This window comes from Elephas maximus, chromosome 3 (genome assembly GCF_024166365.1).
Source record: "Elephas maximus indicus isolate mEleMax1 chromosome 3, mEleMax1 primary haplotype, whole genome shotgun sequence".
In the NCBI taxonomy this organism is placed as follows: Eukaryota; Metazoa; Chordata; class Mammalia; order Proboscidea; family Elephantidae; genus Elephas; species Elephas maximus.
This window is the reverse complement of record NC_064821.1, coordinates 109,064,548-109,078,084: the sequence shown is the minus strand read 5'-3', so window position 1 is coordinate 109,078,084 and position 13,537 is coordinate 109,064,548. Positions and strand designations below refer to the sequence as shown.

At 41.7% G+C, this 13,537-nt stretch overlaps 1 protein-coding gene across 2 annotated transcripts in view; it reads right to left on the bottom strand.

Moving 5' to 3' along the window:
- Positions 1-315: 315 nt before the first annotated feature.
- The window catches only part of PGM1 (phosphoglucomutase 1), a 76,828-nt gene continuing 63,606 nt past the window's right edge, over positions 316-13,537 (bottom strand). For both annotated transcript variants that reach the window (XM_049879474.1, XM_049879475.1), the window contains exons 8-11: positions 11,376-11,511; positions 8,092-8,275; positions 4,633-4,767; positions 316-965 (exon numbers count right to left, since the gene is read on the bottom strand). In XM_049879474.1, the coding sequence (XP_049735431.1) occupies positions 876-965; positions 4,633-4,767; positions 8,092-8,275; positions 11,376-11,511 (545 nt within the window). In that variant the 3' untranslated portion in view covers positions 316-875. The remainder of the gene's footprint in view (positions 966-4,632; positions 4,768-8,091; positions 8,276-11,375; positions 11,512-13,537) is intronic.

Below are 13,537 nucleotides of genomic sequence, written 5' to 3'. Positions count from 1 at the left end.
ACACGGCAGTGCTTTGCTATTTAATCTCCTAGAAATCATCTTCTTTTCCCTATTCCAAGTTAACCATGTCAAACTTAGTTTATCTACCTCAGATGGACCCAGGGCTCAGTTGGCCCTGCTACAACTTGACATTACACTTCTTGAGTCTAAGGATTTAAACCTAGCACTGAGGCTGTTTTGTTTTCTGGTTTTCCCATCAAAACAAAATACCACACTCTCCTCCTCAAAAAAATATACGTTTTCTTTCTGAAACCAAAAGAGCATTTTGTAGTTAAGGAAGAAAGAAAGAAAGAAAGAAAAAAGACAATCGAGAAATAGCAGCTTATTTTGCTTTAATATCCCAAAATTTCTGTGGGAGTGGGAGTATGTTGCAAAATAAGATAGAGATTTGTACGTCTCACTCCGTGGAACAAACTGACTGGGGAGAAGGCACCAGAAATTGAATTGCTGGGTTACATGTGAACAGTAAATGAGGGGGAAGTTTCACCAAGGAGAAAGTAACTTACACTGTCATCTCATTGGCACACTCTAAGGATGAATAATGGCCTTTGTAGCTGATGTTCAGCCTCCATTTTACAATGCAGTGTAAACAGTACCTGGTACTAAGGAGATAAATACCCACACAGCAGCACTGCGTAAGGGCATGAAAAGGAATTGCCATTAGTATAAGCCCCTGGGTCCTCTTTCCCACATGGCTCCCACAAGCATCTTGGTTGGCAGTGCCTCACAAATGCACCATTCATCACCATCTGGTTAGCAGAAAGACCAAATCCTAAAAGCTTGGGTAAATACACTTTGGTTCCGTCTGTGCTCTTCCATCAGATGACTTGGATGGGTCCTGGGGTGGAGGGACGTACCACATTCAGCCTGTCTTCTTAGGTGATAACGGTGGGTGCCGTACGTCCTGTCCTTTCCTGGAGCTGGGACACCTTCAGAGCAATCGAAATGAGGGGGGCCAACATGACCTGGGGAAGACACAAAGAGAAAAACCTTTCCCATCACTTTTTCTAAACACATGTCCATAGTTCTAGCCCGACCTCGCTTCTGAGCTCCCAGCCCATACTAACCGCCGACGATGTCTCAAGCCCAAAACTAAACCAAATCCATTGCTGTTGAGTCGATTCCAGCTCATAGTGACCCTGTTGGACACAGTTGAACTGCCCCGTAGGGTTTCCAAGGCTGTAAATCTTTACAGAAACAGACTGCCACATCTTTCTCCCGCAGAGCACTGACCTTATGGTTAGCAGCTGAGCACTTAACCACTGCACTACCAGGGCTCCTTTTGATGTCTCAAGGGCTCCTCAAACTCTAAGTCCAAAAAGAAACACATGTTCTTTTCCCCAAAGTCTAGCACTAGCATTCCCTGTCAGTGAATTGATACCACAGTCTATCCTGTAAAGCAAGTGAACAACTAGGAGTCATTCTTTTTTCTTTTATTAATTGAGGTGAAATTTACAGAACATAAAATTAACTATTTTAAAGTGAACGATTCAGTGCTATGTAGAACATTCGTAATGTTGTGCAACTACCACCTCTAATCCAAAATATTTCCATCACCCAGAAAGAAAATTCCAGCCCATTAAGCAGTTACTGCCCATTCCCACCTCCCCTCAACTCCTGGCAACCACCAGTCTGCTTTCTGTTACTATGGATTTAACTATTCTGGATATTTCAGATAGATGGAATCGTACAATATGTGGCCTTTTATGTCTGGCTTCTTTCAGTTAACATAGTGTTTTCAAAGTTTAGGAGTCATTCTTGATACCTTCCTCTCTCCCATTTCTCTTGTCTAATTCATCAGCAAAGCTAAGTGACTTTGACCTTCTAAATATCTCTCAGCATCACCCACTTCTCTCCATCCCAGTGCCATGGCTCTTGCTAAACCAGCATTCTTTCTCTCTCCTGGAGCAACGGTGCCCCAACACCCACTTTTGCATCCTCCAATTTGTTTCCTATACTATACTCAAAGAGATTGTTTCAAAACGCCACACCCGCCATCTACCTCCCATTACAAATTTTTTTTTTTTTGCTGCTTAAATATTTTAATATTAAAAAGAAAACCACTGCTCTAGTTTAATTGCCCATTTTACAGTTGAGAAAACTGAGACCCAAAGAGGTGAAGGATTTGACAAAGTGATTCTATGGCAGAGTCAGGAGTGGGGCATTTTCTAATGCCCATTGGTGCTTCACCTCATCTAAATTTCTACCTTTACTGGGTTTTTTTTTTATACTTAGATGAAAGGGAGAACTAACTCCATGTGCTGACCACCCCATCTGCTATTCCCCTTTGGGCTTGAACGGTCCCAACAAAGTGCTGAGGCTGTGACCCAGAAGCTATGGAGTAAGGGAAAATGTCTCTCCAACTGGAATGGCAGCACACCTGGACATTGTGAGCATCCTACACCCTTCAGTGCCATCCCACCTCTCCCCACCACTCCCTTAAGACTGTGGTTGGGAAAAAACTTATTTTTCGTTCATTATTCGTATCTACCAGCACCAGGCATTTACCTTGATGGTAAAGATACAAGTGCAGTTCCTTTCCTCTTGCTCTATTATTCTGTGGGTCTACAATGCAGACCCCACGGCCTTGGTTTAAGTTTGAGTGATGCCTACAACCCAACAGAGATCTCAAGGATTAAAGCTGGAGCCTGGCCACTGGAAAACCTGTAAAGGTGAAGCATTTTCTCACCTCTCCCTTTTTGTAATAATGACTATAAGAATTACCCCTTCTCAAAAGCTAATCCTATGCGGCAGGCACAGAGTTTAGCATTTTACATGTACTGTTTCCTTAAATCCCCACGACACTCTATGAGGTGGGTATTACTCTGCCCATTTTATAGGCAAGGAAACCAAGGCTTGAAATAACTTACCCAGGGACACAGAGCTATTAAGTGACAGGAACAGAATTTGAACCAAGAACTGTCTAACTCTAAAACCTACATTCAAAACCACTATGCCAGGGGTTTCCAAGTGAGTTTCACAGGATTTTAATTAGGTGTTAGATGAAAAGAGATGTCTTTACTGCACATCTTCTCAGAGGCTTTAACATGTGCTATGTGTTGTAAGAAGGAACCCTGGTGGCACAGTGGCTACAATGCTCGACTGCTAACAGGAAGGTTGGCAGTTCAAATCCACCAGCCACTCTGCAGGACAAAGACGTGGCAGTCTGCTTTTATAAAGATTTACAGCCTTGGAAACCCTATGGGGCTGTTTTACTCTGTTTCTGTAGGGTCACTATGAGTCAGAAGGCTATGTGTTTCTAGGAATCGCTGGGTGGTACAAAGGGTTAACGCACTCAGTTGCTAACTTAAAAGTTGGAGGTTTGAGTCCACTCAGAGATGCCCGAGAAGAAAAGCCTGGTGATCTACTTCCAAAAAATCAGCCACCAAGGTCCCCAGACCTTCTGTTAGCCCAAGACAGGGACCATTCCCAAAGCCAACTCTTCAGGCAGGGACTGGACTGGACTATAAGATAGAAAATGATACTGGTGAGGGATAAGCTCCTTGGCTCAAGTAGACACATAAGACTATGTGGGCACCTCCTGTCTGGAGGGAAGATGAGAAGGCAGAGGGGGTCAGAAACTGCCTGAACAGACACAGGCAATACAGGGTGGAAGGAAGGAGTGTGCTGACTCATTAGGTAGAGAGCAACTAGGAGTATATAGCAAGGTATATATAAATTCTTGTATGAGAGACTGACTTGATTTGTAAACTTTTAGTTAAAGCACAATTAAAAAAAAAAATCCACCACTGAAAATCCTATGAAGCACAGTTTTTCTGCTCTGACACACATGGGGTCCACATGAGTCAGAACTGACTTGATGGCAACTGGTTGGCTTCTTGCTTGTTTGTTTGTTGTGAATTGCCAAGAAGGGCTACTGTAACATACAAAATCTCCTAAACTTTTTTTTTTTTTTGGGCCACAGAACTCTGGTTGGAAACCATCTGCCAAGATGTGTGTTATAAAAAACACATTCTGGGAAACTCCCCCTGTGCATCACTGCCTCCCCTTTGGCTCCTCCATTGTGACGACTGTCCTCTAAGTTCTCACCCTCACAAGTCCTTCTGAAGACTCTTTGGGTGGGGCTGGGGAACCCAAACCACCAGGCTGCAAGTCCTTAGATTTTTCAAGGAAGAAATTTCTTGCTGGGCCATGAAACTGTCTCTCCCCTACAACCAAATCTAGACCTAGTGTGTGTTCTTCCAGGGCCAGTGATTAGACCAGACAAAGCAGCAACTGATCAGCAACAGATCACACCACCAGATGAGGGGCCGATTCAGAGATAGTTATCCGGAATCTACTACTAACAGTGAACCTATTAACTGTGTAACCTTTCTTTGCCTCAGTTTCTTCATCTCTACGTAGGGATAATAATGGGATCGACCCCATTTGAGGATTAAGTGAGCATATCCAGCTAATGGGCTTCTAACATACTTGGCAAACAGCAAATCTCAGCTATTTGTTAGCTGTTACTGTCGTTATGAGGTATTGAGAGGGAGATGGAGCAAAGTGGGCACAGCTGGAGCCCTGTTTGATCACTGGAGAAAAGGGTTGTTAAAATACCGGCTCAGTGGAACCACAATCATTCCCTCCAACAGAAAGAACTCATAGAGCATGCGGTGTGGGCATTACCTGGGGGTCCTGGTTGATCTTGGCGATGTCCTTCTCATAGCTGTCGATGTACAGTCGAATAGTTGCCCCTGCACTCCCAGTCCCGCTCAGTCGGAAGATGATGCGAGAACCATCTGCAAAAATGAGCCGCAAGCCCTGGAAAAGATAAGCAGAGATTTTTCCCCACAAGCTGGAAGGGATAAAGAAGGTTGGCAAATTATGAGGGGTCCATTTGAAGACCTAATTTCATCCATACTGGATCAATCAGAGGATTAGATTCTTGATAAATGGCAGCAATTGAGCCTCATGAATCTGTCTTCTGTCAGCCTCTCATTGCATCCAGATAATGGGGCCTTAGCTAATGCGGGAGAAGCATTCCCAGGGTCAGGTGGGAGATCTGATCCCTGTGATGTTGTATGATGTGAGGCTTTCCTTCCCCTCCCCTCTTCTCTGTGATTTATGGACTAGCCATTCCAGTTTGAAGCTTAATAAATAAATAACACCACAAGATGCAGAAATTCCATCTCCAGATCAGGAGAGTAATATGGTGCAGGCAAAGAATGCCAATCTGCACCTTATGGCTAGGGAGGACCAAGAGACAGCACAGGCTGAAACCAAAGCAGAAGAGGTTTCAGGTAGACGAGGAAGAACTCTTGGTGAAAACACTAATAGCCTCAAAAAGAGAACAGGGAGCCACTAACTATTCCCAACCTATCAACCATGACCCAGTCGTCAATCTTCCACCGATGCCCGATAACTCAAAGGGCCCAACCCTTTTCTCTGTTGCCCTCTCCTTCCCTCCCTGGCAGCGTCTTTCTTCCTCAGTGATCTTCTTGCTTCAGAGCAAAGTCTTGAGGACTTGTGGGTAGACATTTCATGGCCTGAGGTAAGAGGCTAAGCAAGACAGTTGCCTGAGGACCCTTCTGGCTTTATGAGTCTAACAATTCTTTTATTAAAAAAAGAATCTTCTGTAACTCCAAAGACTGGCCAGTAGGAGAGACACATTCCTTCTCATCTGCTGCCCATCACCAAACCCCACCCAGAGTTTAATTAGGTCATTAGTTAGCTGAGAAAGCTGGTTAATCTCACTGGGCCTTGGATTCCTCATCTGTAAATCTGTAAAATGAGAAGCATCGACTAGATCTTAGATCTAGCCTATTTCACAGTCTATAATTCTCTGCCTCTTGATCATTAAAAATAAAGAAATAATGTGCCTTATTGTCGAGACCTTTCTATTAAGAAAACCCTCTGCTTTCAGATCTTTTAACCCAAGGGTTGGACAGATGATAAGCCCGCCTTCCTTCCCTTCCTCCGTTTCTTCCTTTCTTCCTTCTTTCCTCCAGTCCTCCTTTCCTTCCACAAATATTTACTGGATGTCTTTGATATATTAGGCACCATGCTGCGGCTCTGGACAAAGCATCTTGCCCTTGAGTTGCCCACAGTCCAGCAAGAAACATTGAAAAATAAACAGGCAATAATTTGCTCAAGTGGTAAGTGCTTCAATAGGAGTAAGAATACATAAGAGGGGCAACTAGTCCAGGCTTGCAGGTCAGGGATGATTTCCTGGAGGAAAATATGTCTAAGCTAAGCTGTCAAAGATATCATGGAGAACTTAGTGAACACAGACTGCAGGACAGCGTTCCAAGTAGAGGGAAAAGCATATTCAATGTTGGTGATGAGAGAATATGATTAGTTAAGGAACTCCTAGTGGTTCAAAATGAGTAAAGTGAGGAGCAGGAGGGGAACATGGGAGAGAGGAGGCTGGAAGGGTTGGTCAAGTCAGATCATGATGGTAATCACCACATGTACCATATTTGAAGGCAGGATTTATTCAGCTCTATACATCCAGGTTCTAGTACAGAACCAAGTGCAGTGAGCGTTCAAATAATAGGTGCCATATTTTGATGTAAATAATGCATGCATTATACGTTTTTTTTTTTTTTTTGCTAATCGCACCCTACCCCCACCAGGTATTTTCGTAAGCATGTATTATGGATTGAATTGTGCTCCTCAAAAATGTGTGTCAACTTGGCTAGGCCATGATTCCCAGTATTGTATGACTGTCCAACATTCTGTCATCTGATGTGATTTCCCTAGGTAGGTGTTGTAAATCCTATCTCCATGATATTAATGAAGCAGGATTAGAGGTAGTTATGTTAATGAGGCAGGACTTAATCTACAAGATTAGGTTGTATCTTGAGTCAATCTCTTTTGAGATATAAGAGAGAGAAGTGAGCAGAGAGACAAGGGGACCTCCTACCACCAAGAAAGTAGTGCCAGGAACAGAGCAAATCCTTTGGACTGGAAGTCCTGAGCCCGAAAAGCTCCTAGACCAGGGAAAGGTTGATGACAAGGACCTTCCCCCAGAGCTGACAGAGAAAGAAAGCCTTCCCCTGGAGCTCGCACCCTGAATTTGGACTTCTAACCTCCTAGACTGTGAAAGAATAAACTTGTTTGTTGAAGCCATCCACTTGTGGTATTTCTGTTACAGCAGCATTAGATAACTAAGATAAACTATGCTAATTTTTTTTTTTTTAACAAGTTGAATTCTAGCTCTGGAAGGCTCAAGAGCCATAGGAACAATCTCTTACATTCACTTAGTGCTTTGCAAATTTCAAAGCATTTGCACAGTCAGTTTCACCTCATTTGAGTTTCACGATGTGTAAGGTAGAAAGGCCAAGTATTATTTACGTGTTGCTAATGAGGAAACTGAAGCTTAGTGACAAGTGACTCACCCAAGGTCACAGCTGGAACCCAGGGAATGCAGACAGAATCCAGATTGTCTGACATTTGTTCTAGGACTCTTTCCTCTACCCTAACTTCCCAAAGCCCAACGTCCATCAGCCTTCACTAGCTCCCTAAGTTACACACCAGTGATTGTCAAAGATGAGCAGCGTTGGTGTGGAAATGCAGCATCTTGTTCTGCACTGTTGTGCCAGGGCGTGCTATAAGTAATGTGCTATGGATAGTAACAGTTAATGTTTCAAAGTCTGTGAATGGCTTATCTACTTCTTTTTTTTCTTCTTCAGAAATTACAGGATATCAAAGAAATCTCTGTAATAATGTCATTTTCACGCTGTCATTGCTATACGATCTCTTGAGGAAAAAAGAGGGGGTTGATATCTAAAGCAAGAGTTCTCTTCTGTTTTTTGGATTCTGGGGCTCCTTTCTGTACAAACACTCAACACTGCATCTTGCATATAATTCCTGAGGGTGTTAAAATCCCTCTGAAGTCTAGGATAATAATTCCAGAATGAGCGCATAGAGCATTACATAGAACCTGGGCAAAAGTCATTTCCTTACTAGTACCTGTGGGTGTCGATGTGTGACTCAGCAGAAAAGCAGTTGAGAACAACTACCCTAGAAAAACAAAGCAGCAAAGGAAATATGACCAAAGGGCCTTTCTTTTCTCCCTTGAGACTTCAGAGATGAAGCTCTTTCTGAGGTCTCTTTCCCACATACACATAAATCTGTTCCTACCTGATTTCTTGAAATGCTTCCATCCACTGGGTCACTGTATTCAAAGTTATCTGCTTTCTCCACAGTGTAAACTTTGTCACCTGCTGAAAACTGTTTCCCCACAAAGGAGCGATTGAGCATCAGGGCCTCTAAGTCCTTCATCATTTTGTTTGCTCCCTCAGCTTCCACCTCTTCATAATCATACCTGGAAGAAGTTGTAAAGGTGAGGCTCACAGGCTGAGTTCACATCATACAAAGGTATTTCGGCACCTTCATCACCGTTTGTTTGGGCCTCCCCCAAAACTGTCTAACTTCAGAAGAAGCTGGCAAATAAATGAGCTTGTCAGTCACTAGGGATAGATCAAGCCAGGAATGGAAGGAAGGGCAGAAAAATCACCAGCGTGGAGGATTTCAGGGAAGAGTTAAGAGCTTCCGAATAAGCAGAAACCCTCCATCTTGGCTTTTCTACAGAAAAAACCTTCAAAGACTTTGAGAGATACCACCTAATATTTAACCACCACATCCTGAGGTGAATTAAAAACAATGTTATTTCCAGAGAACTCTGCATAAACAAGCAAATGACTCAGGCGCTTTTCCTGCTAATGCCTTGAGCTCTTTAGGGTGAATGATGGGACTGCTTCCCATCTGGGACCTGACTGAGGCTGCTGAGATTTTGGCTAAGGAGAGTTCCAGTCTCCACACGAGCTTCCGAAAATGAGGCCAAGTTTTCACTGACCAGATGAAGGAGCCAAACCCTAACTCTTTACACCTGAAACGCCTCCATCGTTTCAGTGAGAGTGGATTCTGGTCCAAGGCGAAACCTCATGTGAATGTGTGAGGGCCAAGAAAAAAAAAAGCGCATCACAAATTAATTGTACAACTATCTTTTTTTGCTTCAAGAATTGTTCTTGACTTCTTCGTTATGAGGTTAAAGACTCTTACAGGTGGATTTTCTTGACCTAGTGGCATATACCCTCTTGAGAGAGTTATTTTTTAAAGGCTCAAGATAGCAGAGTCTATATTTATTTGCAGTAGTGAAACAAATATGATATGTGCAAGATGACACCTCTGAGACATGAGAAATACCAGGAATTAAGGCCAACCTGTTCTGGCTCCAGGATTCTATGAATCAAGGACAAAACAGTCCCCTTAATCTTGAAGTCAGCTCTTTTCTCCAGTTAAAATGATAAACAGCAAGAAATTACAACCAGGTGTTTGTGCTTTACATCTGTGACCTTTGGGTGTTCAAGGGAAATGTTCTATAAATCGTAGGCACGGAGGGGTGTAATGGAAAGAATCTGAGCTTTGGAATCAGACAGAACTAGCTGTGAAACCAGCCTCTACCAGTTACTAACTGTGTGACTATGGGCAAGTTGTTTCATCTCTCAGAATCTCAGGTGCTTCATAAATAACTGTTTTAACACTAATATGAAATAATGCATGCAAAAGGGCATTTAACAAAAATTGCTTTTGTTCAATAAATGGAGGATATAATGGAGTCCTAACTATTCATAAATACAGGTTCTAAGGACTTGATTTGCAATGCTTGTTTAGTAGTTATACTTGAAATTAAGAGATGTATATTAAAACAGTTTTCACATAGGGACCTGAATTCAAGAATGACTGTTTCTCTGAACGAACCCTCCTAAACTTACTCCACTCTGGCCTACTGCTGATTCATTAACTCATTCATTTATCTATTCAAAAAATATTTACACAGTGTCTACTGTGAGTTAGGCATTTGGTAAATACCATGGAACACGAAAACAGACATGTTCCTGATTTCATGATGCCCTAGACTGTGAAGAGTTCATGACTGCTGTTCTGAATGACCAGGTTTTTCCAGCTCTGAAAGAGCAGAGGTTCTTGCCTTGGTTCCCAGGTCTACTATACGGTTGTCACTGTTGTTGGTGTAGTTAGGTGCCATTGAGTTGGCCCCCTAGTCATAGTGATCCCATGCACAGTGCAATCACACCACTGTGATCCATAGGGTTTTCACTGGCTGATTTTTCAGAAGTAAATCACCAGGAATTTCCTCCTAGTCTGTCTTCATCTGGAAATCTGTTCAGCAATATACAAGCCTCCACTGACCGGCGGGTGCTAGCTGCTCTGGAAGTGCGTTGGCCAAGAACTCAACCCTGGTCTCCCACATGGAAGGTGAGAACTCTACCACTAAGCCACCACTGCCCCACTACTGTATGGCACCAAGTGATACTATTTATTACCTACACCTTCCACCACAGAATAATCCGAGGGAGGAAAAGATCAGTGAACTTGTCCAAAGTTGTTAAAAGGATTCTAATCGAGGAACTCAAGGTGCTTAAGGTTGAATTCTTTCTTGACTATCTGGAGATCACAGACTCTGAAATCTGAACTGTAATGTTTAAAATTTCTACTCCAACCTACCTATCTTACAGAAAAGGCAACTGAGGTCCAGAGAAATCACATTTATACATTTCTTACAGATTAACAATCTATCGAAGATCTGTCTTCTCATATTTCCTTCCCAGAATTGGAACTGTAAGGGTCAGAAAAAATGTTGGTAGGTTTTTACACTTATTAAGAGAAAAGGCAAACTGGAAAAGCACTACTGGCAAAAAAAAAAAATTCAATGTTTTTAGAAATAGGAGCACGTATGGTAAAGAAGAATTACTAAGTATTCTAAGCATTTTGTTCACTGATGGACTCCCAGGACCTGGCAGAAAGTAGGTATAGAGTAAATATTTGTTGAATCAATGAATGTCAAGTATATATCCTTTGGGGACCTATTTTAATGAAAGGGAAAATTTTATTTGTACTAAGCTAATTTTTTCCATAATTTAAGAAAAAACCTTTTTCAGACATTTAGTGATCCTAGAATTTACAAAACACTTGCAGATGCATATTTTCTTTAATCCTTTAATCCTTATTAGACTCTTATTTCTCATTTCTACAGATGAGAAAACTCAAGTACAGCGAGGGGTTAAATGATTTCCCAACCTAGTAAGGGGCAGAAAAAAAATTCTGACGCATTCTCCTGAATCAAATTCCAATGTTATTACCATGTCCAAGTTTAAAATGCTTACAAAGCATTTATTCTTTTGAATATGTTAACTAATTTTCTAAGCCTCATTCTTTATGGCTCACATAAAAGTTGACTTCATCTCAACTCTGATAGAACTATTTCAAAAAACCTTAAATTGGTAGAGGCTGGATGAATCAGGGTTTCATTATGACTTATGACAGGAAAAAAAAACTGTATGTCTGAGAATTCTCACTGCCTGTTTTCTCACCCTACCTCACATCCCAGCCAGGCTGTGGCTTACCTGGTAAAGAAATTCCGGCCATACTTTTGCCAGTGATCTTTCAGTATGTCCTCCACGCTCTGCTTGCGGGTGGCTAGGATGGAGAGCCAGGCAAGGACGGCCCAGAGCCCATCCTTCTCACGGATGTGGTCAGAACCTGGCAGGGAGAAGCAAGCAGCTGTTTACCACACGATTTCTCCAAAATACTTGATAATAAACCCAACAGTAAGCATGCCAAAAAACGTTGAGTCGATTCCGACTCATAGCAACTCTACAGGACAGAGTAGAACTGCCCCATAGGGTTTCCAAGGCTGTAATCTTTATAGAAGCAGACTGCCTGACCTTTCTCCCTCAGAGTGGCTAGTGGGTTCAAACCACCAACCTTTTGTTTAGCAGCCGAGTGCTTAACCACTGCACCACCAGGGCTCCTCAATAAGCATGCAGACCCAACTAAAAAAGTCACAAACTTTACTGATGACTTGAGTTGGTGGAGAAAATCACATATGGAATAAAGAGACACAATACTGAAAAGAAGTTGATGCTTCCCAAAGTAATTGAGATATATAAGCAAATGCCAATAAAAATGTCAGTGGAATAATTTGGTGGAATTTTATATATCAATTATAAAGCATGAACGTGAGAGAAAAAGAAAAAAATAAATAAATAAGGGAAGCCGCAAAGGGACATGAGCCACCATCATAAATTTTCAATAATTAAAATAGTCTGATAGCTCAATGGAACAAAAGAAAGAGCCTAGAAAAGACCCGAAAGACCCAAGCACACATGAGACTCAAGAATATGATAAAGGTGTGTCTCAAGCCTGCCGGAAAAGGACGGCTTACTTTCTGAATGGTGTTTGGATAACTGGCTAAACAGTAGTAAAAAAATTTCCACTTTATCCTTACAAAACACCATACCTAAAGGAATTCCAGAGGGATTAAAAATTCAAACGTAAAAACTGAAACCTTTAAGTACTAGAAGATACTGATAAGTATTTTTTAAGACTGGTAGGTGGTAAATACATGTAAATGAAGAATTCATAAGGGGAAAAAAATGGACGTATCTGCCTACCTTGAAAATTAGCATTTGTATACAAGAAAACTACTATAGATAAAATCAAAAGGCCATTGACCAAAAAACCTTTCCAATGTAAGGTAGATGTTTAATACACTTAAAATAGGAAAAAAAAGTCTTACATGTTAAGAAAAAGGCCAAACCTCAACAGAAAAACAGGCAAAGGATATATATCAGTAGACAATACATATAGATAACCCGTTAACATGATAAAAAGCTGCCATTATCTTTATAATAAGAGAAAATAAAGTTAAAACCATAATAAGAAACTGCTGTTTCCCTGATAAGTAGCCATAGATTGAAAAATGAGAACGCTCAGCATCAGAAAGTATAAGGAAAATGGGATTTCAATGTGCCGCTGGTGGGCTGGACACTGGTACAATCTTTCAGAAAACAATTTGACAAAAAGTATCAAAGTCTTAAAAATGAATCTAAATTTGGATCTAATAACTCCAATTCTAGGACATCTTTCTTTAACCAACAGGGACTAGTTAATATACGACACATCTGTCTCCGGCTAAAGGCCTTGTTAAAGTCTTTACCAAAATTAACAAACTGGCACCTCTGGATGTGTTTATATGCATGTTCTTTGGCAAAAGAAGATGGAGACACTTTTCCAAGGGGCCTTATGTGGAACACAACTTTCTCTTTTTTTTTTTTTTGCCTTTAAATTCATTATTCTAAAAAACCCCCCCGATTATATTAGGCTCTATTTTTGGATTTCTGAATAGGACATTGTCATGGATTGAATTATGCCCCCCACCCAAAAAAATGTGTGTATCAACTTGGTTAGGCCATGATTCCCAGTATTGTGTGGATGTCCTCCATTTTGTGATTGTAATTTTATGTTGAGAGGATTAGGTTGGGATTGTAACATAACCCTTACTCGGGTCACCTCCCTGATCCAAGGTAAAGGGAGTTCCCCTGGGGTGTGGCCTGCATCACCTTTTATCTCTCAAGAGATAAAAGGAAAGAGAACCAAGCAGAGAGTTGGGTACCTCATACCGCCAAGAAAGCAGCACCAGGAGCAGAGTGTGTCCTTTGGACATGCGGTTCCTGCACCTGAGAAGCTCCTCGACCAGGGGAAGATTGAGGACAAGGACATTCCT